At 47.7% G+C, this 26,074-nt stretch overlaps 2 protein-coding genes across 2 annotated transcripts in view; one reads left to right on the top strand and one right to left on the bottom strand.

Annotated features, from left to right (window-relative positions):
- The first annotated feature begins 406 nt into the window (after window positions 1-406).
- LOC308525164 (macrophage-expressed gene 1 protein) lies at window positions 407-4,479 on the top strand. Its single transcript, XM_081099941.1, has one exon. It carries the CDS (start codon window positions 416-418, stop codon window positions 2,567-2,569), a length of 2,154 nt encoding a protein of 717 aa, XP_080956067.1. The 5' UTR covers window positions 407-415; the 3' UTR covers window positions 2,570-4,479.
- Window positions 4,480-8,353: 3,874 nt separating this feature from the next.
- DTX4 (deltex E3 ubiquitin ligase 4) overlaps window positions 8,354-26,074 on the bottom strand; it is a gene marked incomplete at its 3' end in the record, with an annotated part of 28,390 nt that continues 10,669 nt past the window's right edge. Inside the window, exons 3-9 of the mRNA XM_081099943.1 lie at window positions 20,981-21,042; window positions 20,463-20,624; window positions 18,674-18,735; window positions 17,640-17,792; window positions 14,969-15,130; window positions 10,322-10,411; window positions 8,354-8,587 (exon numbers count right to left, since the gene is read on the bottom strand). Of these exons, the coding sequence (XP_080956069.1) occupies window positions 8,354-8,587; window positions 10,322-10,411; window positions 14,969-15,130; window positions 17,640-17,792; window positions 18,674-18,735; window positions 20,463-20,624; window positions 20,981-21,042 (925 nt within the window). The remainder of the gene's footprint in view (window positions 8,588-10,321; window positions 10,412-14,968; window positions 15,131-17,639; window positions 17,793-18,673; window positions 18,736-20,462; window positions 20,625-20,980; window positions 21,043-26,074) is intronic.

Genomic DNA, 26,074 nt, shown 5'->3' with positions numbered 1-26,074 from the left:
AGAAAAACTTTGAAACATCAAGAGAATGAATCAAAAGCAAAACCAAAGCTTTCTTTTATAGCTAGAAAACTCGTGTGGAGGAAACAGTAAGGTGTGTGGTTGAACTTCTGAGTACCCCCTACTGCCACAACGTAACCACCTGGGAGGCTGTGGGGGAACAGTTAGAGTAGTTAACTGTTAAGGCTATTTAGTACACCATAATTTTTTCAAAGTCCTGATGGACCACAGTATTCCAGTCGACTCATTTCCCCATTTTGAAATTACAGTAGCCTAAAGCGGAACTGGTGGCTTTAGGAGAACTATTGCATTTTTTTTTTTTTGTAGTTTCAGCAATTGCTCTTTCACATTGGTTCAGCTTGCACCACACTTGCTGGACGCTGCTTAGGGCTGGCTTGCCGCTGAGTCTGTCTGAACCATGACCAGCTTCAGGGGTGCTGTCCTCTTCTGGGTAGTGGCAGCATGGGCTAAGATGGACAAGCCTCTGGGCGAGGCCGATGAGGCTGGATTTCAAAAATGCAAGAATGCCTTAAACCTACCTGTGCTGGAAGTCTTACCTGGAGGTGGCTGGGATAATTTACGGAATGTGGACATGGGACGGGTGATGGACTTGACTTACACCGACTGCAGGACCACGGAGGATGGACAGTACATCATCCCTGATGGAATCTTGACCATTCCTCAGAAACAGAGCAACCTGGAGATGAACTCAGAAATCTTGGAGTCCTGGGTGAATTACCAGAGCAGCACCTCCTTCTCCATCAACATGGAGCTCTCCCTTTTTTCCAAAGTCAATGGCAAGTTCTCCCCAGAGTTCCAGAGGATGAAGACGCTTCAGGTGAAGGACCAAGCTGTAACCACCCAGGTTCAGGTAAGAAACCTGGTCTACACAGTCAAAATCAACCCAGTTTCAGAACTAAACTTGGAGTTTAAGAAATTGCTCTTGGACATCTGTGACCGTCTGGAGAACAACCAGACACGAATGGCCACCTACTTGGCAGAGCTCCTGGTCCTCAACTATGGCACCCATGTTATCACCAGTGTGGATGCTGGGGCTGCTCTCATTCAGGAAGACCACATCAGATCCTCCTTTCTCCTGGACAGCCAGAGCAGCCGTAGTGCTGTGACTGCATCTGCTGGAGCTGTCTTCCATAACATCGTGAACTTCAAATTTGAGGAGAACTACACCTCGCAGAATGCCTTCACCAAGAGCTACCTCTCAAACCGCACCCACTCCAGGGTGCAGAGCATTGGAGGGGTTCCTTTCTACCCAGGCATAACCCTCCAGACCTGGCAGCAGGGCATCACCAACCACCTGGTGGCCATAGACCGTGCTGGCCTGCCTCTGAATTTCTTCATCAACCCTGACATGCTGCCTGACTTGCCAGGGCCGTTGGTGAAGAAGTTGTCTAAGACGGTGGAATCTGCTGTGAGACGCTACTACACGTTCAACACCTACCCTGGCTGCACAGATCTCAACTCGCCTAACTTCAATTTTCAGGCCAACACTGATGATGGCTCTTGTGAAGGGAAAATGACCAACTTCTCCTTTGGTGGGGTTTATCAGGAATGCACTCAGCTGTCAGGGAATGGGGCTGTCCAAGTCTGCCAGAACTTGGAACAGAAGAATCCACTAACTGGTGATTTCTCCTGCCCCTCTGGCTACTCCCCAATCCACCTCCTGACCCAGATCCATGAGGAGGGCTATAATGGCCTGGAGTGTGTCCGGAAGTGCACCCTCTTCATCTTCTGCAAGACGGTGTGTGAAGATGTGTTCCGAGTGGCAAAGGCCGAATTTAGGGCTTTTTGGTGTGTGGCCAGTGGTGAAGTACCAGAAGACTCAGGACTACTTTTTGGGGGTCTCTTCAGTGCTAAGAGCATTAACCCTCTGACAAATGCACAGTCATGCCCAGCTGGCTATTTTCCACTAAGACTCTTTGAAAGCCTCAAGGTATGTGTCTCTCAGGACTATGAGTTGGGATATAAGTTTTCAGTCCCCTTTGGTGGGTTCTTCAGCTGTGCAGTTGGGAACCCCTTGGTGGATTCTACCATATCCAGAGACTTAGGGGCACCTGCTCTGAAAAAATGTCCTGGGGGCTTTAGCCAACATCTAGCCTTAATCAGCGATGGGTGCCAAGTATCCTACTGTGTCAAGTCTGGGCTCTTTACAGGAGGGTCTCTGCCCCCTGCCAGGCTCCCACCTTATACCCGGCCACCCCTTATGAGCCAGGCTGCCACCAACACTGTCATCGTGACTAATACTGAGACTTCAAGCTCCTGGATTAAAGACTTCCAGACCAACCAGTGGAGGTTGGGAGAGCCGTTAGAGCTTCGCAGGGCCATGAAGGTCATCCATGGGCATGGTAGTGGTCTGTCGGGGGGAGCAGCTGCGGGGGTTACAGTGGGGGTCACCACCGTCCTGGCAGTTGTCATTGCCCTGGTGATCTATCGCATCCGGAAGTACAAGAAGAGGGGATACCAGGCAATTGAGGAAGAGAGGCAGAGTTTGGCTCCTGGCACTGCAGGGACGGAAGACACTCCTGACCAAGAGCAGGAGCAGTGTCCAGCCTAAATTTCTCCTGAGAAAATGCTTCATTTGCAGGCAGAGCTTCAAGCATGTCTTTCATTCCTTCTCTCTACATTTCTGCCTTTCTAACTATTAAAGTGGCAAGTGCAACCAAAAGCAGGTATACCTTTGATCTCTGGGCCGGAAATTAATAGAGCTACATGGGTGAGTTTGGGGTGAGGATTGGAGAGGAGTTGTGACTTTCTAAGCAAATGTCATTCTGGGCATTAAAACATGAAGGGGGTGTCTTTTCTCTATGTGCACCATTAATTATTTTCACCTGAATGCATACATGTAAAGAGTCGGGTATAAGGTGGGAGAATGTTGCTATTTGAATTTGGAAATGATGTATTTAATCTGAGGTTGGCCATGGTTTCCAATTCATGAGCTATAAGAATTTCTGTCTTGAAAAAAAAAAATAAGAGTTCCTATCTTTAAGTGTTACCCTCCAGCTATCTTGTTTTTAAGAGTTGTCTGGATCTCATGTTCCCAGAGGCTGACAGAGCCCCCAGAGGACACAAGAGTCCTGCTTGGCCACAGCTTTTTAGCTTTGAGGGCTCTGCGTTGATGGGCTGTGTCATCTCCTCTGGGTCATCTCAACATCATATGAACAGAAACATGTTGCTTATACCAAATCTATGTTTTCCAACTTCCACACAATTTAATGCTTACTTAAATCAGATCACCTTTGGACTTTGGTCTAGTTCATAAAGTCCTCAGAAATATTTTAACTTATAAACTTCTATTAGGATGTCAAGTGAGAAGGAATAATATGCAGAAAAGGAGTAAATGAAAATAGGATAAAAACTGGAAAAGGGTTTGGTACTCAGAGGAAATTGGAACTCTTACCCACAACCAACTACCTGGCTTCTTTCTCTTAGCTCCTCATAAACAGGGCAAAGAAAAGGGCATAGATTTGGTGGATTAAGTATTGCAGTTTCCTGGTCTATGTTACGAAAGTACAACCTCTTCCTCTTCCATGAATGGCCCTTGTCTTTCCTGACTCCTATCACATGCACCCCCCAGCCTCATACATCACATTCCAACAAGAAGTTTGCGTTTTTCTGGGGATGGGAGACAAGGAATAAAGCAAAAAGTCAAAGTCAGCCCACAGCTAAGTTTTTCATTCTCCTGACAACCAAAACAGACTAGACACCGCATATGTACCCTCCTGCCTTTGTCTTACCAGAAGCAAGGGGGCCAGCATGATCAAATCCATGCTTTTAAATGAAGTGAAAAAGGCATTCAACAGCATTTGTGACATATTCCCTTCAGTTCCAGGCTGACCTCCTGGAGGCACCTGACAGGATGCATGCCTGTTACCTGGCACTTGAGGCTTCACCCAGTTTTAGTACCAATCTTACCTAACTGCAATGATCAGGGAGACTCTATCAATGTTCCTCCACCACATTTTAAAAAGTTACATATTTCTCACCAAATCAAATCACTAGTGAGTGATCTTCTGTGGAGGATAGTTTGTCCTCCCCCGGTTCACATTCACAATCAGAAGCTTAGGTTTACAGTTGGTCCTTCGGAGGAGGAGCTTGGAGCATCCCAGCCTGTGAGTCCATGAGAGGGAGGACCATCCCTCAACCCCTGCTGTGATGAAGAGAAATAAGTGACAGAAGTGGAGCCCAGCCAAGGGCACCAATGTCTACAACCACTTCACTTGACCTCACCTCTTAAGCATTAAAATGTTCCTCTAAACTTCTGGGTGTTTTGTGGATTAATTTCAGCCAAACTAGCCACTCTTCTACTGCCTTTCCCAGGAATTCTTTGAAGAGGACTGAGTCAGAGAGACAAAATAGAACTGTGGCTTCCAGACTTTCAATGCAATAACTGCCCATGCAAGTGGAAACCTTGGCTAACTTATTTAACTTTACTCTTTCCCCATCACCATGTATACCCCTATACCCTTTCCCACCTCCCCCGTGCAATCATCACACTGTTGTCATGTCCATGAGTTCTCCCTCTCTGTTTCTTTACAAACTTATATTTCAACTAACAAAATTGCACATAACTAAGCCTTGAAATATGTACTTAAGGAACACTCTGTCTGATTGTTCACCCAGAGGAAATCGGAACTTGGGAGTTCACAGTGCTTTTACCAAGCCAGAGCTCGAAGGGGAGGGCTCCCAGGCCTGCTTTCCTGCTGATGAGCCCAGGCTGGGGCCTGTGGGAAGGCCAATCCAGATTTCAAGAAAACCACACTGTGTGACCTCTCAGAAATGCAGACAAAGGTGGCTTTGGGGAACAAAGGTGGCTCTACTGTTGCATTTTATTTCTGTGCTCTTGTTAATATCATGATGATGCATGCTAAACATTTATTTGAAAAACAACAGCCTGTGAACTATTGAAACATACACTCTAGTGTGGTCAGGTAAGGGGAACTGTAAGAAGTGAACATTCATAGTTGTTAAAAAAAGTTTTTCCCTCAGGTTCATTTACTTCCCCTGTCATGTGGTCTGTTTTCTTTAGAGGAACAAGAAGTCAAGCCAGGTCCCTTGGGCAAATGTGTGGTTGGAAAGATGTGTAAAAAATAGAGAAAAGGGACCCCCCCTACTCCACCCAGTAGGAGGGCTTTGTTTATTTACAGGCTCAGGGAGTTACCTCAAATGCCTCACGGATAGGCACCTGGTCTATAGAAAGAAGAAGGTTGACAACAATTTGTGGTTGTTTGCCATTTATTGTTCTGCATGTACAGCTCATGAGCACCAGGTGGCGATGTCCTCTCACAGAGCAACACCAACAACTTCAAAACACAGCAGTTACAAAGATTTACATTAGGACAGTCACCTGCCCTCTCCCAGAAACCCACCCCCACTCAATGCCAGTGACCACAGACAAAGAAAGGGTACAGGACCCTTTCTTGTACCACATGGGGCCTTCCCCCAGTCTTCTCATGCACACAACAGTGCAATACCAGGACGAGTACTTTTGACCAAGTCTAAAATCACAGAGGAAAGGGATGAAAACATAAAGGCACACACAACCACATATGCACAATTAATCTTTATGGGATGAGCATCTGACAGGGTTTGTCATCCCTGGAGACTCAGGGAGGGCGGAACTGGGCTGCTGGTGCTAAGACGATGAAAGGAAAGGCATGGACATCCCTGTGTGGGCTAGGGAGTTCAGTAGGCCTTCTGGTGGGGACACACCTGTTCAAAGTGCTGGATGCCCAGGGCCTCTGCTGGCAGGGTCCTCACCGAACCCGAGACTGTACCTTTTTAAGCCGGCTCCAGAGAAAGGGCAAAGGAATGCTTCCCACCTTGCCTGGCACAGTGTTAGAAAGGAAATGCAAGATTCCCTCTGCCCAGAATGTCCCACAAGAAGATGAGGATGAGGTAGCCCCGACTGAGCATCCTCAGAGAGGAAGAGAAATGGGGAACAGATAATCAACGCCCCAGGGGAAGGGCTTGAAGGTCTGAAGACTTACTCTCAAAGTGGCATTTCCCCTGGTATACATCCTGCGTTGTATGCTCTCTGGGTCCCCTTTCCCACCCACACTTCCTTTTGCCTGATGCAGAAAATCAGTTTCTCCCCATTGCCCATTGCCAGTTGTCAAGGCATGTCTTCTTTCTTCCCCTTCTACTACACAACTGGGCTTCTATCCACTGACCCTCCGTCTGATTCCTCATCACTGCGGGTGACAAGGGTGGAGGCGGAGATGGCAGTGGCCCATTGTAAAGCTCTCTAATGACCCCTCCTATATGGGAGCCTGGCGAGGGCATGGGGGTGACATTCAACACTGCAGGGGTGTCTCTTGAGTTTGGGTGTTCCCTTCCCAACAGCGGCAGGAAATGACTCTGTGGTGCCGTGAACGCAGGACCAACCACCCAGTTTGCTGGTGAGATAAATGACTGCTGACTTATGAGAGAGACCAGAACCAAGATGGCAGACACAATTCTCCCCATCAGAACTCCCCCTGCTACAGCCTATGACTGTCCAGACAGCCAGTGGGAAAATGAGGAAAGGCTCAGCACCAGCGTCCCCGGGGAACTGGGTGATACTTAGGTAAATCCACTGGTCACAGCTGCAGGCCTAAGAGCAGCAGCTCTGAAAAGCTTGGTTTCTGGTTCTAATTTAAGTACCATTTTTTGAAGGTTCTTTTGTTTCAAATTTTCTAGCATCAAAAACCTCCCAAATATTATGAAATATATATGCATATATATATATACGTCAAACCCCCAAAACATGAGGTATATAAATTCAAATTAGTATCCAGAGGAATTTCCCCAAACATATAGTTCAAAGAACCCACTTTCAAAGGGGAAATTGGGTTTCCCTGCTTGATCCCCCTTCTCTCCTCACTGACCCCCAATTCATTTAATAATGGGAGCAAGCCAAAGGCAAGAGGAATATTGGGGAAGAGATAGATAGGGTCTTGGGACACAACCCATACACAGGTTGGACTAGACCATAAGATGGTGCTAAGCCTGTTACGAATGAGCTAAAGAGGCTCTCTCCATGTTCTAGGTCAATCTGCAATGGACAAGGGAAATGGGAGGCCCAGCACCACCCCTGGCCTCTAATGAACAAATTTGCATGGATACAGATTGAAGCCCTCAGAGAAACAAGGCTGGATGGATATTGGCTCAGATCCAATCTTGAAAGAGATTGAAAAAGGGGTCAGTCCAGCCCTCACCTTGCATATCTCCCCAAACACAGTTCTGACTTGATCAGAACCCAAGTTTACTATGTGATGGGTTGGCAAAGGGTGAGAGAAGTCGAGGGGTCACGGCTGGGCTGTCTGATCCCCATCAGAATTGGGGTTTGACATCTTGCAAAACAGACTGTGAGAACATGATGGGACTCTCCACCAACCTAGCCCAGTGGTATACATGTGCACGTACACACACACACACACACACACACACACACACGCATGCACATACACAGATGGCACAGAGCCCAGCACAGGCTCTACTCACAGTGACTTGATGAAACTCATGGAATCTTTGAGCTGATCTCGGATGAGTTTGGAAGAAGACTATGGACTCCTCTCCCTGAGGACAGTTCAGATGCTAAATGGGATGCAGGCTCTGGTCTGATCAATGAGTGGCTGGAAACACCTTGGGATGCCACCCAGAGAGGAATCCCAGAGCCCATCCATCTGCATGAGAGAAGCAGATGCCTCTTTGGACCGGTCAATGGTGTGAGGAGGAAGGAGGGCCCAGAGAAGCCAAGGACTCTCATGAGAAGTGAGTGTGCTCTCAGAGGCCTTTGCCTCCCTGACCCTCTTGGCAAGAAGCGCTTCCTCACTCTACGCCGAGGCATTGGTTTCTGATGTCACAGCATTTTAGCGGTTCACCTCTTTGCCCCCCAAACTTGCACAGTGAGAGCTCCTCGCCTCCAGCAGAGGAGAGAAAAGCGGAAACTCCACTTTTGGAAGTGGAAGCAGCAAGAAGCCAGCTAAGGCCATGACCCTCAGGCTTCACGAGGCCAGGATATGGAGTGCCCATGCACTGTCCACACCTTAAGTGTGCTGACCATGCCCCCACTTAGGGGGTGAGGGACGGTGTTCTTGACTACCCAGCACTGAAAACCCCATGGGAACAGACTGGGGATGGCCCTCATCTCATGTCCCTTTTGTAATGGATGAGGTTTATGAATAACATTCCCTTACTCAATCTGGCTCCCCGCTGTGGCTGGGAGAGATGGGGAATGGAGACAGGACAGGAGGGGAGATGAGGGAGTCGGGAGGGCACTGCACCAACTTCTACCTTGACTCTCCCCACTTCCTACCCTGTGGTCCCCACAGCCCCTCTCCCCCAAAGCCCTTCCTGTTCAGTCCTTCTCCTGGGCAGTGCTGTCCTCAGAAATGCCCTGGGCAGCCAGTTCAGCCAGCACATTATCTAGGTAATTGGCATCTGGGTAGCCATGGCCAGTGAGATTCGAGCCAAACTCTGTCTTGTGGTGAACCTCATTCCAGATGACGGTGTCTGACTCGCCCGTCGTGCTGGAGGTACCAATGGCAAAAATGAGGCGGCGATCCCAGGCCACCAGCAGCAACTTCAGAACCTACAAGAGAAAAGGCAGGAGATCAAAGTCAGGCATTTAGTGTTGACCAAAGGCTATCATTTGGATGGTAGAGAGTCCTGCAAAGGGCCCCACCCCTTCCTGCATCGTGATGCCCTAAGTCAGCGGTTCTCAACCTGTGGGTGGCGACCCCTTTGGGGGTCGAATGACCCTTTTACAGGGGTCACCTAAGACCATCAGAAAACACATATATAATTACATATTGTTTTTGTGATAAATCACTATGCTTTAATTATGTTCAATTTGTAACAATGAAATTGGGGGTCACCACAACATGAGGAACTGTATTAAAGGGTCGCAGCATTAGGAAGGTTGAGAACCACTGCCCTAAGGGAAGGGAAGATTTGGATGTGGATTCAGGGACACGCAGGTAAGTCTTTGCTCTGTCACTGCCTAACTGTGTGACCTTGGACAAGTTAGATCACCTCTCTGAGATTTAATTTCCTTATTTATAGAACGGCAATGGTATGACCTACCTCTAAAGGCTGTGAGTAGTTTAGCAGTTGCTACGTGAAAAGTAGCTTAATAGCAGTGTCTGGAACACACTATTCAACAAATATTAGCTACCAATATCACAGCTGCATTTTGAAAGTTAGGACCTAGGAGTTCAAGGAACTTCTTTTTTTAAAATAAGTATATATATATGTATATATATACATATTGATTTCAGAGAGGAAGAGAGAGGGAGAGAGAGATAGAAACATCAATGATGAGAGAGTATCATTGATTGACTGCGTCTTGCAGGCCCCCTACTGGGGATCAAGCCCGCAAACCAACCATGTGCCCTTGACTGGAATCTAATCTGGGACTTTCCAGTCCGCAGTCCAATGCTCTATCCACTGAGTCAAACCAGCTAGGGCTCAAGGAACTTCTGATCTGAGACTTTCAGAAGCTGTGCCCGCCACCCTCACCCCACCCCACCCCACCCCCAAGTTTTGCTTGGGTCCGTAACACAAGGAATAACCTGACACCCCCATCTGGATGTGGTATTCATTTACCCACAGCTGAAGTTGTGGAATATTTCTGCAATGACAAGGTCGAAGCGCTTTGACCTCTTCAAGGCCATTTCATATTTATTTGCTCATCCGGTCCTCACACCCACACTTCGAGTGAGGTCTCGCTAGCGCTTAATCGTCTCTATATTACAGGTGAGGCCCAGAGAGGTGTTAGGGCTTGCAGAATGTTCTAATTCAGCTAAAATTTAAAAATATGTATCTTTGTTAAGCGAGACAAACGCCTAACACCGTGTCCAGCACCTGATAAAATGCATTGGGTTAAAAACTGAACAACCGTAAACATGGTATGGGCTGGAGGTGGGGAACCGTAGTAATAAGGTAGCAGACATTAACACTACGAGCCACTGTTCCCTGCCTCGCAGCACTGCTTCTCAAGCTTTAATGTGCTTTCAGTCACCTGGGATCTTGTTAAAATGAAGCAGCTTCTATGGTTCTGAATTTCAATCAAGTTTTCAGATGTTGGTCCTAGGACATCTGTCAAGCAGCAAAGTCCTAAGGGGAGGATTCTAAAATAGATTAATTATTGCCCCACCATCCTACAAAAAAATTTCTAATCATATCCATCCTTACCTATGGTTGACTCAACTATGATCTTGTGACCATGTGCACCTGTAGCTAAGAGAGACACAGTTCTCTTTACCTTGAAAGCAAAATTGGGTCCTTAACATAGAAGTAAATAACTTGATACCCGGGTTCTTACTTTTCTCCCTTTCTCACTGTCTGGAAGGTAACAGTGTCTCGGGAAACCACGGGCACTGAAGCTCTTCCCAGGATTTGGGTGTTCTGGTCCCTGAAAGTAAAGAAAGAAAACAAAGGGCATTTAAAAAATCAGTATATATATTTCAGAGAGAGGAAGGGAGAGGGGGAGATAGAAACATCAATGATGACAGAGAAAAACTGATCAGCTGCCTCCTGCACGCCCCCTACTGGAGATTGAATCTGAAAGCTGGGCAAGTGCCCCAATCGGGAATCAAGCTGTGACCTCCTGGTTCATAGGTCAATGCTCAACCACTGACCCATACCAGCCAGGCAACAAAGGGCATTTTTCAACATATTTCTGATGAGGGGATGTAGGCTGGGACTAATGTAAATAATAAAGACAATAATAATGGTCTTAGGGTCTAGACAGAGAACAGACCCCAAAGGCAGCAGGAGTGAAGCCCTGGGCTTGGACCCAAGCTGCAGCCTCCCAGCTGTGTCAGCTGGAGCCCTCTCTTGGGGGCATTGGTTTCCCATCCATTAAACAGGATGGATGTAGAATCTCATCTTGTGTGATTGTTATGAATGCTAAATGAGCGTGGCGCCTGCTTGCATACTAAGAGCTCAGTGCATGTTTAGCATCACATCTATTCTGACTGGTTTTACAAAAGAGGAATACAGCCCTTACAAGAGAAATTACTTCTATAGTGTTAGTGGCTTTGCCAATACTCAAGCCCAGGATCTCTGAGGCACAATCTGGACTTTTTACCTCCAAACCGCTCAGAACAATACAAGTGCCTCTCAGCTCTGAGCTGCACAGTCAGAATGATCTGAATGATCCTTGTGCATTTTCTCCTTTGTCCTCATGGTTGTTTGTTGTTGTTGTTGTTGTTGTTGTTGTTGTTGTGTGTGTGTGTGTGTGTGCGTGTGTTTTGGTTTGTTTTCTTGTTTAATAATGTGGATTGGGAAATTCATGACTAAACATCTAACATTTCAACTGTTGACACCCAGTCCCATGAAGCAGTCCCAGGCCACTGGGTGGAAAAGAAACTAAAGTAGAATGTAGCTAGAAACCAGGATGCCCAGTCAGGGTCCACAGGCCCTTTTGAGAAATTCATCAAAAGTGAGGGATTTTGCCAAGTAACATATTTTTTCATTATATACAAATGTTTGTATATTGTTTCTGATTATCCCAGACCCCTTCAAAATCTGTGAAACCTGTTTTAACATCTCTTCCAGATTAATGTAGAACCAATATAATAAAACGCTAATATGCAAATTGTCCCCTCCACTGGAGTTCAACCAGGGGGTGGGGCCAGCTGGCCAACCACCTGTGGCCCCTTCCCCCAGCTGGCCTCAATTCCCCACTACCCCCACCCCGCCATCGGGGCTGGCCAACTACCTGCGGCCCCTCCCCCTGGCCGGCCTGCTCCATCAGCCCAACTGGGGCAGGCCAGACCCCACCTGTGCATGAATTCATGCACTGGGCCTCTAGTATAATATAAAACCTATATAATATTAATAATTCCAAGCTTGTCCTGGTACTGGCTCCCCACACAGATGATCGGTGAATATGTCTTGGTGAATGAATAAGCGTGGGAACGTAGGAAACTGCAAGAAATCACAAAGTCTTCACTTTCTTTTATGATGCACAAGGATGATTCCAAAATGATTTTAAAATTCTGGAATTTAAAATATTTCTAATGGCTTGGTTCAAGAGAACCTATGACTTTGCAAACCGAATGGCATTGTAAGTGTGTCTGGTCTCAGAAAGAGCTACCATGTCCTCTGGGAGATGCAGGACTGCACAGTCCTGGATTTCATAGTCACATGAAATCACTCCACATTTGCCACATCCCCATGGCCACGCCTGTTTCTGAGCCAGTTTGCCTTACTGAAGGGTCAGTTCCTAGCAGGGCTCTGCCTGCCCCTCTCCTGCCTGGGACAGGCCCACCCTGCAAAGGCACAGATGCTTGTTGGCGCTGACCCAGCAAGGCTGAGTGCTCCTGGTGCATTGCTAAGTGAAGCAGTCACGACTGGGCTTGAGTTTCTCCCCCAGGGAACTGTTCTCTGCAGTGAAGGCTGAGCTGAAGGTCTCCACTCTTCATGAAATCCCAAGCCTCCCGGGGCTGAGAAAGGGCAATGAAATCATGACCTTAACCAGTGATGCCCCAAATGAAACACTTCCTCATGGCCCTTCAACACCCCAACCTTTTCTCCTCTAGGACTCTATGGTCGCCTCCTACTAAAATCTCTCTTCTCCATTTCTTCATGTCTTTCAGAGCCTATTAGCAACTGCCCTGCTCCAGAAAGTCTCCTCCGACCCTCCCAGTGAGACAGACACGAGCCCTCCTCCTTACCCAGACAAGTGGGATACTCCAATAATGAGGATATTCCCATAACGGTGGTGACCAGGGATTGGGCACTGCAGTGCTGTGCCCAGCACCACAATACAGTGGGGCCTTGACTTACGAGTGTCCCGACTAACGAGTTTTTCGAGATACGAGCCGTCTCTTGGCCAATTTTTTGAGTTGCGAGCTAAAATTCGGGTTACGAGCCAGCTTCAGATACCCCACCGCTAGTTGGCGCAGCAAGCGTCACAGTGATTTGACATACGAGTAATTTGAGTTACGAGCTCCATCACAGAACGAATTAAACTCATAAGTCAAGGCCCCACATTATGTACATATAATGATAGCTCCCATCCTCAGAAAACCCCTGCATAATAGGTTACTGGCTGCACAGATAAGGAAACTGAGCCAGGAAGGTCATGTGCGGTCCGAAGTCCCCAGCTGGTGAGGATCAGCAGCAATTGGAAGCCGCCCACAGCTTTTACCGATGGTGCATGTCCTCTTTGCTGTGTAGCTTAGTGATGTAGTTAATTTCCCCCCTGAGTGGTTGGTAGGTCCCTGGAAGAAGACTATGTTTCTCATTCAATTCTTTTACAGGCTATCACATCCCGTTGTTTTGTTTCTCCCACGTCATGTCTCACTATTTGGAAGAACCTTGTTTATTTATCTGTTTACTCTATTGTTATCCTTCTCCCACTAGAATGGGGATTTCAGGGGAGCAAGGACGGTGTCCATTTTGCTCACCATTGTTTCTCTCGCATCTAGAACATGCCTGGCTCAGAACCCACACCCTAATGTTTGTTAAATGAAAGAAAAAAATGGAAAAAGGCAAGGAGGAGAGGGAAGGGGAGGGTGAACTAATAAATATTTACTAATGAAATGAAACCAGTAAACTCCCTAGAGCATTTAGAAAAAGCTTCGATGTGTGACAAAGGAACGCGTCTGTATTGACTGCCAGGAAAATTGTTCAATTTGTTCCTTAGGACCGTCTTTCAAAGAATCAAAAGAGGAAATAAATGCCCACAAAAATCAGAGCCAAGGAATAGCTATCAAATTACAAATGCTAATACCATTTGACAAGGAAATTCCACTTCTAGAAAATTATTCTACAGACATACTCACAGGCATACAAGGTTATTCATTACAGCATTATTTGTTGTAGCAAAAGATTGGACACAATCCATATGCCCATCAAATGGAGACTGTTGAATATGAATTACGGTAGCTTTATACAATGGATTATCACACAGAGCTGAGAAAGAATGAGGAAGCTCTCTCTATGCGGACAAGGGAAGATATACAGTCTACATTGTTCATTGAAAAATGCAAGGCGCAGAACAATATGTCTAATATGTCACACTTTGTGTAAAAATGGGAGGAGTGGATGCAGTCTGCTGCATGTGCACAAAGAATACGGGAAGGAGAGAAAAGGAAGTAGGCACAATGGTGGAGAATGGGGGAGGGGGAGGCCCCATAGATGGGGGATGAGAGTGGAAAGAAGACTTTTCAGGGTACAATAATATTAGTCAGTTTGGGCTGCTCTAACAAAATACCACAAACTGGGTGGCTTTCAAACAACAGAAATTCATTTCTTATAGTCCTGGAGGCTGGAAAGTCCAAGATCAAGGTGCCGGCAGACTCAGTGTCTGGTGAGGCTCGACCACATAACTTGTTTGGTTTCACAAGTACACAGCTGGAGAAGAACTTGCTCCAGGATGAATCGTACCTGGAGTCTCATCTCTATCTGATTTAGGTGTTATTTAGATGAGACTTTGGATTTAGACTTTAAAGTTGATGCTTGAGTGAGTTAAGACTTTTGAGTTTGTTGGGATGGAATAAATGTATTCAAGAAGGACATGAGTTTGGGAAGGGCAGGGGTGGAATGCTATAGACTGAAAGTTTGTGTCCCCCCCCAAAACTGATATGTTGAAACCTAATCCCCAACAAGATGGTATTAGGAGGTGTGGGTTTTTGGTAGCTGATTAGATTAGGAGGGTGGAACCCTCATGAATGGGATTAGTGCTTCATAAGAGAGACCCCAGAAAGCTCCCTCTCCCCTTGCACTGTATGAGGTCACAGAAAGAAGATGGCTATCTATGAACCAGGAAGCAGGCCCTCAGCAGACATTGAATCTGCTGGCATGTTGACCTTGGACTTCCTAGCCTCAGAAATAAATTATGTTGTTTAAAAGCCATCTAGTCTGTGGTATTTTGTTACTGCAGCCTGAATGGACTAAGACAAACATTTACTTACAAACATTTAAAATGATAACAGTTGATGGCCGAGGATGGGCTCACCTGAATGCCAGGGGGGATGCTGTAGATGATCCGGATGGTTTTGCAGTCTGGGTGGCCAGGCAACGAGTGGGGGATGAGGTGGTACTCCATCTTCCCTGGAGGCTGGGTGCCTGTTTTCACCCCATAGATGGTCTTACAGGTTGGACACTGCAAACTGCCATCCTGAGGGACAAGGCCAGGACAACCAGACTGGAAGACAGTTTTGGTAATGACCTCCCCACCCAACCCCAAAAGGTACCATAGACAAAGGGCCTGGGGGACAAAATACTCCCAAGTGAGTAACAGACCTTGGTTGTCCTTGGCTCTCAAGGCCATTTTTGCTTTCTCCAAAGTAGCAGGAGGCAAATTCCACCAACAGCCCCGTACCCCATACTAAGGGACATGTAACAGAGACCCTGTCCTTGAGAGGGAGGCCAGGCTTTGCACTGCACCTCAGGGCTCTGTTGGCGGTTCTGTGAATGTGTGTGTGTGTATGTGTGTGTGTGTGAGTGTGTGTGTGTTTGTGTGTGTGTGTGTGTGGAGAGAGTCCAGCTGCTGTGATGTAAGGGGTCACTGTTTCACAGCAGGGACTGGTGAGGTGTCATCTGAGGGGAAGAGAACCTGGACAGTAAATTCTATTCCCAGATTCCCAAGAAGAAATGGAATGAGAAGAAGGAAGGAGTGAGTGCACAGGGAGTATGTGTGTAGAAAATGCTGCTACACAGCTGGGACCAAAGCTCTCCAGGACACCTGCGTCTCGTTGAGAAGGCAGGAATCCTCTGTGGAGCTATTTAGGGATATTTCCATTCAAGCTCGGCTCATTTAAAGGCATAGCTTGTATTCAGGGCAATTACTCCATGTGATCAAGGAACAGGAATTCAAGGCTTGGGGCTTGGAAGGGTCCTACTCTCTGCTCTGGCCTTAATCTGCTTCATGACCTTGAGTGAATCACTCCATTTCTCTCTGGGTCCTTTTCGCTCCTCTTTTGTGTAAAGAAACAACAACAACAACAAAACACCCACATGCTTCAAAGTATTAGTGCCAAAAAGAATAAAGAATAGTGTCTAAAGAAATATTTTTAAAGAAGCATGGAAATCAATGCAAAGCGGTACTAGATTAATCTTGAATATAGTCATCAGAAAGGAAGTGTGTTAAGAAATCCCTTTAAACCCAAAACAACCTCTAAAAATGCAGAATCCCAAAGAAACCTTTTACTTTAGGGTCAGGAAAGTGTGCAAGGGTTCCAGATATGCATCACCCATCAGTGACTGAACATACACTTCCTAAGACATTGAGAAAGGTGCCCAGCACTTTGAAAAATCAATCATAGGGTTACATAAAGATGAAGGGAAAAATTATAGCCATAGTTAACACAAAGAAGGAATCAATTTGAATCATACGAGTAATAACACCCTATAAACTAGGCATTGTTTTATCTCCATCTTCCAGATGGAAAATGAAACCTCAGAGTTGAAAATCTTGCCCAAGGTCATTCAGCTACTAAGCTAGGGTTCAATCTTGGGTCAGCTGTCTCTCTTGCTTCTACTCTTTCCCACAGCAAGAGAAGCACACAGCTGCCCCCTGAAAGCCAGACATTTTTTGGATGAGTAAGAGGTTGGAGGAGATCTGGGAAATCTCAGATCTGAAGCAATCCAAGCTGGGCCTGAAGAAACAAATACAGTTTGAATTCATGGAAATGGGGGTTAAAGGTTATTCCAGGTATAGGAAAGAACATTGGAAAAGACAAGGACTTAGAAAAAGCTGGAACTTTGTAAGGAGAGAGTTATCATCCAAGGACATTCCCAGATTCCCAGAAACCAGCTTTAACGGAGGGAATACCACACCACCTTCAGTAATGGACAAGACGGGAATCACAGCCTCTCTGCCTCCAGCAGGGGGATTGTCCAGGCCGACCTTGGCAACTGTCCATAATGCCTTTGAAGGGCAATCAAGGGTGTTTGAAAATGTTCAAAGAAAGTGAATTACAACTGGAAATCACTAGTCTCAGAGAAGGAAGGATGATCAGGAAACCCATTTATGTCAGTATGAATGAACACTCACCATGGGCCCAGTGCTGTCATGAGAACTTCCTTCTCCTTCATTGATGGGGCTCATTTCACCTAGCAATGGGCCATGACAATGACCACTCCCCTCAAAAACCTCAGGGACAGAAGTCTATACCTCTCAGACCATCACGCCTAGTGTAGAGATTGGGGGGTTGGGTAGCACAGCCCACAGGGAAGGAAAAGACAGGTGTTTTGTTTTTTGAAAAATATATTTTAAATATATTTCTTTATTGATTTCAGAGAGGGAGGGAGAAGGAGAGAGAGATAGAAACATCAATGATGACAGAGAATCATTGATTGGCTGCCTCCTGCACACCCCCTACTGAGGATCAAGCCCACAACCCAGGCATGTGCCCTGACCAGGAATCAAACTGTGACTCCTGGTTCATAGGTTGACACGTAACCACTGAGCCATGCCAGCCAGGCTAAAGACAGGTTTTACAACATTATAATTCTGTGGAGGACGGATCTTACTGAGAACAGCCAAGATGATCACTCCTGATGCCCTGGGATGCCTTTAAGACTCCCTACATCACCTGGAACACAACTCCAAGAGAGCCTTCATACTCTTGCTCCTCCAGGGCCCAGTGCAGGAGGTGGCAGCAGCCCCACAGGCTGGCACTCACCTTGTTGCCATTGTTGTACATGGCAACCAGGCAGTAGATGTGGTAGATGTGGCCGCATCTGGACAGCTTTCCCACCAGGTCAGGCTTGACCGTTGGCTGCGGGCCCTTGTAGCCTGAGGGGGCTGTGAGGCGCTCCATACAGATGGTGCAGTCCTGGGGGTGGCAGGGGATAGAGCAGACAGGCTGTCAAGCCTCTCCCAGCCTGGGAAGTTGGAGCATCCCCACACTGGTTCCCAAATGATCAGGTGAGCTGTCACGGGTCCTCTTCTAGAAAGCCCACAAACTAGGGTATAGGTGCCTTTGGGAATCTAAATATAGTTTTGTCTTGCTTTACACAACAGAAGAATTCCTGAAATAATTCCTGGTGTCAGTGCCTGTGAACTTGGAGCTGGCCAACAAAATTACAATCTCCTTGTGAGCTGGGACGATACACTGTCCTTCCTTGGTGTTTTTCCATGGCTTGTGAAGGAAACGAATGTCTGCTGACAGGCCCATTGATAAGCTTTTTTAAAGCTGAACTAGGGTAAAGGAATTATAATTCTAGTGTACTAGAGGGTCTGCTCTTTAAAGAAAGCTATAACAGGGTTTCTCACCCTTGGCACTATTGACATTGGGGGCTGGATAGTTCTTTGCTGCAGGGGTTGTCCTGGGCATTGGAGGGTGTTTAACAGCATCCCTGACCTCTACCCACTAGATACCAGTAGCATCCCCTCTCCCTACTCCCAAAGTTGTGCAAATCCGCCGCTGGTTGAGAACCACTGATCTTTATCCAGCCCATTTTAAAGTCATTCCAACTACTCATCATCCTGCTTTTCTTAAATTCAGACTGTCATTTTAAGGTAGTTTAGAATCAATCAGCTCTTTGCTGAATGAGGAGATGAGAGCTCGGAGCCCAGGTGGGAGTGCATCTGACCAGTTCTGGACCTGCCAGGACTTAGAAAGCTGCTCTTGCTGCTAGTTGCGAAAACTCCGGAGGAGGAAATGCTGGTGGGTGATGGAGAAGGTGAGCCCTGCCCTGCCTCCCCCGCGCTCACCTCATCTGGCGGGTGCCGGACCTTCTGCAGATACTTCTTCAGCACTTCTTCTGGGGTTTTACCTGTGGGGACAGGATGGTCAGTGCACCACTGAGAAACAAGGGTTCAAATCGCCTCACCAAGCTGGACATACCAGAGGAGAACCTTACCAGCCAGGCTTACAGCAGGAGAGGAAATGAATTTGTTCTGCAATGGGATTTAAGAATTAGAAAGGGAATCAGGGGGCAGAAGAGGCAGAGAGGTGGTCTGAGGAGGTAGGAAGTGGTCCCACCTGCCTTTACCTCCTGCATCACTTCCCTGACATCCCCCTGCCTGTTTGCAACAAACCCACTTTTTAGTGAGAAAGACTGAGTGGGTTTCTCTTTCAGATAATCAAAGAGCCTGGACCTGCCCAAACAATGTGATAAGAGCAGAAATAAAAGAACTCTGTACACTGTTACAGGTTTAAAAAAATGAGGTAGAATGTGCCAAGCACTGTCTCGATCTGCAATGTGACATCAAAGTGATATTATTTCCATGGGAAACCAGGAGGCTGTGAGCACAGCTTCAGAACGGTCTTCCCTGGCTGTTGACAGTGCGGTCGCTGCCAGTAGATGTAGCCCCGCATCAGGGAAAGGCTGATGCTCTGGGAAGGACCCTGCCAGGTGCAAGGATTGTGGAATTTCTTTGGGGACTGGACCCCTTGGAGACAGCCCAGCCTGAAGGCAGGGAATGAGAGGATCCGGCCTCACAAGCAGGCAGAGAAGGAAAAAAGGGTCAGTGCCTCCTCTTAACTTCTCTGAGCTTCCGTTTCTCACTTATAAAATGGGGAGGGGCAATAGCATCTCCTCAAGGAGCAGTTTTGACAATTAAATGAGCTAATGGACATACAGCCCTTTTAGCACATTGCCAGCTAAGGATCCGATATGTGCTATTAATAACAACAGGAAGAGTGGGAAAGTGCAAATTCCTGTCATTTCCTATCAGATTATGAGCAAGGCAATAGAGTTCACTTAAGCAGAGAAAGTCTGATAGACTAGAAAAGTAGGACAAGGGTTTGAGGAAGTGGACCGGGCAACAGCCCAAAGCTCAATGCCGGCCCTTCCTTTCCACTGTCCTGCTGCATAACAAGGTGGGGGCTGAAGGGTGACAGTCAACACACTGAGCCACTAATACCAGTGACCAGAAAGACCAGCCACAGGGCTGAGGCAGGTTCCTTTGGTACCAGGGCAGGCACAGGTATGGACCCCTTCGTTGTGGGATTGTGGGCACGTAGGAAGGAGCTCCTGAATGGGGGTTCAAGTGGCCAGAGTGTCTGGGGGCTTGAGAAGGACACAAAATAGTGGCCACTTCCCAACTGTCATGGATGCATTCCAAGACATCCTTGTTGGATACTGGTTGTGACTGGTTTCACTCCAAGTAAAGGGGAAAAAAACAGAGGTTCTCTGAGGTCATGACTTGCAAGTGACAAAGTTGGGACTTTAATTTAGTCTATTTTAGTTCCAATTCCAAGGTGGTCTTTCTCTCTAACATATTTTATTTGTGTCACACTGGGTGGTGAAGGGGGTGGGAACTCATAATCTTTTAAAATAAGTTGTTTCTATAGCTTTGCACTGCATTGCTATATTTCTTAAGAAGTCTCCATCTGATCCATACACACTCCACTGTGGTATAATCACCAGAACAGGTTCGAGTTAGGCCTGTTTAGCCTATGCAGAAATTATGGCACAGAGTGGGTAAGCCATGGGGATGACCCTCAGTGGTGGAGGCGGAGCTAGGGCCAGAAGCCAGAAGCTAAGGAGGCTGATACCTTTCTTGGCTTGTTTTTTGGTGGTCTTGCGGCTTGTATTGGAAACCCCTGGGATGGATTTTATTTCGCTCTTGCTGACGGGGGGTGGGTGGAGGACCAGCTTTGGTGGCCTGGTGAGACACACAGGCAGCCCCGCTGCACTCATGAGGATCCCAGTGATGCCTGGAAGGGCAGAGCAGGTGTCAGGAAGGACTGGGGAGTTAGCTTCCCAACACCCCCTCAACTCCTCCCTCACCATTTAACCTCCTCTTCTCCTCTCCACAGAGTTCTCATAACTCAGGGATTCTCTACTTACCCTCCACCTTTCCCAGAAACAGATTCATTCACTCCTCTTCAACAACATGCTTTCCTTTTAGCAATCAGTTCTCCCCAAGTCCTTTCTACTCATCCAACCCAACTCCTACAATCCCCATTTGTTTTAATTAACTTCCAAATGCTCTCTCTTTTACAAATGCTCACTATCTATTTTGTCACTCATTTTTCTACCTTCAGCAAGACTAGCCCAGGGTTTCTCTTACCTGCCAAGGCAGGATTGACAGGACTGGACCCATTTAGGTTCTTCACTGGGACGGTGGGGACCCTGTGGAAGGAAAGAGCAGATGCATTATGGTTTTAACAAGTGGGACAAAATGAGTCAGTGGTGGGACCTCAAAATTTCCCCCAGTGAAGAGCTTCCCTTTCTTACAGAAACTAATTGTCCCAACTAAAGTGCAACAAGTTCTTAGTGTGACCAGTGGGGAGAGGTCCTCGTCCCAGCCTATTGCTAGTGGGGGTGGATTTCTTGCCACATCCCGAGAAAGAATTTTCCGAGACTCGCACAGGAGGATGAGATATTGTAGAAAGTTTTATTTCCCTGGAGTTTCCAAGGTCCCATTTCCTTCAGTCCAGTCATAGAAGTAGTGTAGCTGGGGCTTCAGCAGAGTTAAAATCAAAGCCAGTGTCCAGAGTTTCCTTACCATGTTGGAGGCAAGTCCGGTCCAGCATCAGGCTAGCTTGGCTTAGGTTTCCTGCTTAGTCCATTGTGTGTGGCACCCGCATGGCCAGGGGCCATACAGGTAAATGCAAGGAAGCCAAGAGCCAAGAGTCAGGAGCAACAAGAGAGAGAACTCCTTCGTTTAGGGCAGTGGTCGGCAAATTGTGGCTCGCGAGCCACATGCGGCTCTTTGGCCGCTTGAGTGTGGCTCTACCACAAAATACTGACTTCTGCGCATGGGCCACGCACTGTAGGTGCGTGCCCGCAAGTGGTATTTTGTGGAAGAGCCACACTTAAGGGTCCAAAGAGCCACATGTGGCTCGCGAACCGCAGTTTGCCGACCACTGGTTTGGGGCATTGTGTATTCCAAAATTTTCATGGGCTTTCATTGGCTTCACCCATTCTGGCCAATCCATGGTTCCCCAGTTTTGACCTACAGGCAAGTATCTTTCTTCCCTAGTCACCCCAACCTTACTGCGTACCCGTCTATCTCCTCTTTGTTGGAACCCTTCCCCCAGTAATCTTCAGGGAATGGGCCGGTGGTTCCTTGGGGAGTGCAAAGTTGCAGCTTCCTAGTGAAGCTGCCCATATGACCATGCCTATAATGTCTGGCCTTCCCTTGCTCCTTTTTTATTATTAACAACTAGCTAATTACAAGAGCATCATTGGCACCATAGCCAGAGGTGATATCTTCCAAACAAGATCATGTCACTCCTCTACTCAGAACCTTAAACTCAGAATGGCTCTCCTCAGTTAATTCAAAGTCCCAGCAAGGCCTACACAGCCCTGAATGTTCTGTCCATGCTCCTCACCCCAATCCTCCTCTCTCTCTGCTCTCCCTCATATAACTTGCCTCTTTGCCTGTTCCTCCCACATGATTGGCACATCCGGCCTCAGGGCCTTTGCATATGCTGTTCCCTCTGCCTAAAATGCTCTTCTATCAGAGATATTCCTGGCTCCCTCCTATAACTCCTTCACTCTTGGCTCACATCTTGCCTTCTCAGTGAGGTTCCTGAGACCATCTTATTTAATACTGCTATCAGCTTATCCATTTCACCCTGGGACCCCCAAACCTTCATGTACTGCTGTGTTTTTTAATTTTTTCCCCCCATGGAATTAATAATTTTTTAAAATAAGTTGTTTCTTAGTATCTCCCCTTCTAGAATCTAAGCTCTACAAGGGCAAATTTCTTTGTCCGTTTTGTTCAGAAGCCTGACACTAGCAGGCATTCAATGAACAGTTACTGAAGGAATGAAAGAATAAAGAAACAAGTTCAAACCTTGGTGGACATCAGAGTCACCTAAGAAGCTTTGAAAGAGCCAGAGCTCCAAGCCTGCACTGGGGCACAAGAACTCGCATTTTGACACGCTTCTGCGGAGAGAATGCAGATGCCACCAATCCCCAGTCCAACATTTGGAAACCATTGCTCTAACAGCTGTTACTTCTCCCACTCTCTGAGAAATATAAATATCAGGCAAAACCTCCTCCTCTCTCTGTTCCTCTCCCAGCAACTCAAGCCAAGCTGGAGAGGAGACGGCACAGCTGCATGGGATAGACGAGGTCTCCCGGCGCCAACTAGAAAAATAGGGGACATGTGGGGCTCAGTCTTGCGCCATCTCTCCCCACCCCCTTCACCACCCAGGCTTCCACAGCTGGGCTTGGAGGAAGATGTGGGCTTGGAGAGGCCAATGCACCGGGTCACAGATGACTCCAGGAGCCAGGCAGCCTGAGAAGCCGGCAGTTCTGCTATGGGGGTAGGGTGGTGCTGGGAAAACAGGAGGAGGGAAAGAGAGCATGTTGGTTCGTTTACTTACATTGTTTATTATTTGTTTATTTGCCCATTCATATTGAGCCAGGGACACAGCAGTGAACAAGACAGCCCAGGAGCCTTTATCCTTGTGTTATAATTGCTAACATGCACAGAGCCTGCCTTGTACCCGGCACGTCTCACTGCTCACAATACGTAAGTCACCCAATCCTTCCAGCAACCTACGCAAGAGGTGTTATTATGATCAACCCTACTTTAATAGGCAGGGAAGCTGAGGCACAGAGCGGTTAAGCCAACTTGATAAAGATCACACAGCTAAGGATCTGAATGCAGGAAATCTGGCTCAAGAGCCCAGCCGCCTATGATGCTGTGCTCTTATGTCTACTACATCATCTGGTCACCTGATACTGCAGACAGAGTACATGAAACTCAGAGAGTGAAGGAATACACACACATCTAAGAGGCAGCAGAGCTCAGCTGGGACCTCAAGGCTGGGCAGTGGATCTGCCTGAGCCCCACATGCCCGGGGGTGCTTCTCAGGAGATGTTGAGTCTTCCAGGGCCCCTGTGCCTGCCCAGGGACCATGACATGTGCACAGCGTTGTGAGAAGGATGTGGAAACAACAGATGTGGGAGTATTTGTGTCTCAGCAGGCCACTAAGGGATACTTTTCCCCAGAAACTGTCCTTAGGATAAATCAAACCAGATGAGGGGGAGGGGAATTCAAAACAAGGGAATGTAGGCCAGGAAAAGAGTATGGTCTAGATTCTGGATCCTGTGACCTGCTCCTCGGGGACAGGCATGCTATGGTGGGCCGGGAGCCAGGAAAACTGGTTTCAAATCCCAATCCTGCCAGTAAACCTCACACAGTCCAGTAACTTTTCTGAGCCTCAGCATCCTTATCTATAGACCTGTGAAGAACTGGGGTTAAAAGATGCTAAGGAGATTTTCTGACAATTTCGCACCCCAGTACTCAAGAACTCAGTCCTCCACCCACAGCGGAGTCTAGTCCTCCTCACAGCAAGTCCCCACTCACAGGGCTGCAGAAGCTGGTTGTGGAGGCCTGGCCTCCTGTGCCTGTCCTGCTCCCCACCAGGGGGCAGCACCCCACTCAGCCCCGCACCTGCCTGACCCCTTCACCACTCCAAGGCCCCCACTCCCGCTGATAAGTAGTTGTGATCTGGGTGACAAAAGCTACCTTTGTTCCCACAAACTGGACTGGCAGGTTTCCACACCCAATCTGCTTAACCAGGAAATATTCCAACCCGCACAGCAACCCCCCAGGCAGCCCAAGAACTCTGGGGAGAGGCAAGGTCTGGAGAGAGGGAGGGTCTACACGTGAGGCCTGGGACTCCTGTGAACACTGTGGGAGAGGTGGGTGTCTCTGCTATGCCAGGAAAGGGGAGCATGGCAGAAGGGTTTGTCATTGGATTCTGGTGGCACTGGGGCTCGGGGAAGAGGAAATACTTGTTTATGAAATACAGAAGGCTATATAGGAAGGAGCCCCTCCCCCAGCCAAGGGGCCTGGAAGTCACCTTCCAATCCAGCTGAGCAGGGACATGTGACATGTACCTTTGGAAGGGCCACCACAGCCACTCTGCTCTTGCTGGCTGGGGCCCCTGTGAGGATGGAGGATCTGGAGCAAATACTTTGTAAATAGCCAAGCCCTATGCAAAATTGGGTGATTATTTACATTTTTGTTTCCCAACTGTGAGAGGAATTTGGGCTTGATACAGTCTTCTCCTGCTGTAATATTCCAGTTTTCTCAGGTTCTTGAGGGCATCAAGTGTAAAGTTTCAAGTTGAGTGTTGGGCAGTCCTTAGGATTGTCGAGTTAGCAACAACTGGCTACCCCTCCCCCACTGTTATTGGTTAAAATGAGAGCCATGGAGACTGGCCCATATAGTCCACACCAGTCATACCCTGTTGGGGCCCCAGCTCCATATGCCTGAACCCTCCTTCTGGAAATCAGCAGCCCAGTGGCAGGCATGCTTCCAAGTCCTCCAGGCAACTCAGCTCAGCCAAAGCTGTTGGCCTAACCACTTGTTGACCAATCAGAAGACAATTCCCCTGCCCCCATTCTGTTGGGTTGATCCCAGGTATGGAGGGTGCAAGTTTTAATTTCTGTGTCTAAAATATAAAACTAGGAAAAGAGAAGAGCTGGTAAGGTGGCAGGGGAGGGGAGTTGAAGACGGGAGAACAGCTCTGCAGATGCCCTGGTGAGAGCCAGTGTTTCTCTTGAAGTCATGAGCCAACCCAGGAATCCTCAGGCAGAACAATGGTCTTGTCTCTCCAGCGACTATGGCCTCATTGGAGATAGAGAAGCCTCAATTCTGGAGCAGAGGGCCAGAGGGGCGCCTCTCGCCCACCCCTGTACAGCCCCCCTCTCTCTTCTCTTTAGAAGCCCCCTGCTTGTGTCCCTGAATAATTTACTGGGTCTTTTGTTCCCCCCAAACCCTTCTCTCCATCCCACCTCTCCCACCCTCCCTGGTCTTCTTTTTTTCCGTGGGAAAGTTTCTTGAAGAGGTCATGGGCAGCGAGGGGTGTGGGGAGGGGCCACTGGACGACAGAAGGTCGATGGCAATGCCAGACAAAGGGAATAAACACGCTAATTAAATGGCCAAGAAAGACTGGAGCAGAAGATGGTAGTGGGGGTGAGGGAGGTGGTAAGAGGTGAAAAGAAAAGGGCTGGAAGCTAGGGAGGGGCCTCCCTTGTCAGGAAAACAGAGCAGAGAAAAAAACAACTTGTTTCTATAGCTCTTTTGAAACTGCACTGGCCGGCCCTTCAGCCTATTCTCTCACTCCAATTCTACTGGCTGGCAGAGGGAATAAAGCAGAGAGATAAAGAGCTGCCGACTCCCTCATTGGGATTT

Source organism: Myotis nattereri (genome assembly GCF_964212035.1).
Source record: "Myotis nattereri genome assembly, chromosome: 9".
NCBI classification, from domain to species: domain Eukaryota; kingdom Metazoa; phylum Chordata; class Mammalia; order Chiroptera; family Vespertilionidae; genus Myotis; species Myotis nattereri.
Note: the sequence above shows the minus strand (reverse complement) of the source record. Positions and strands in the feature narration are given on the sequence as shown.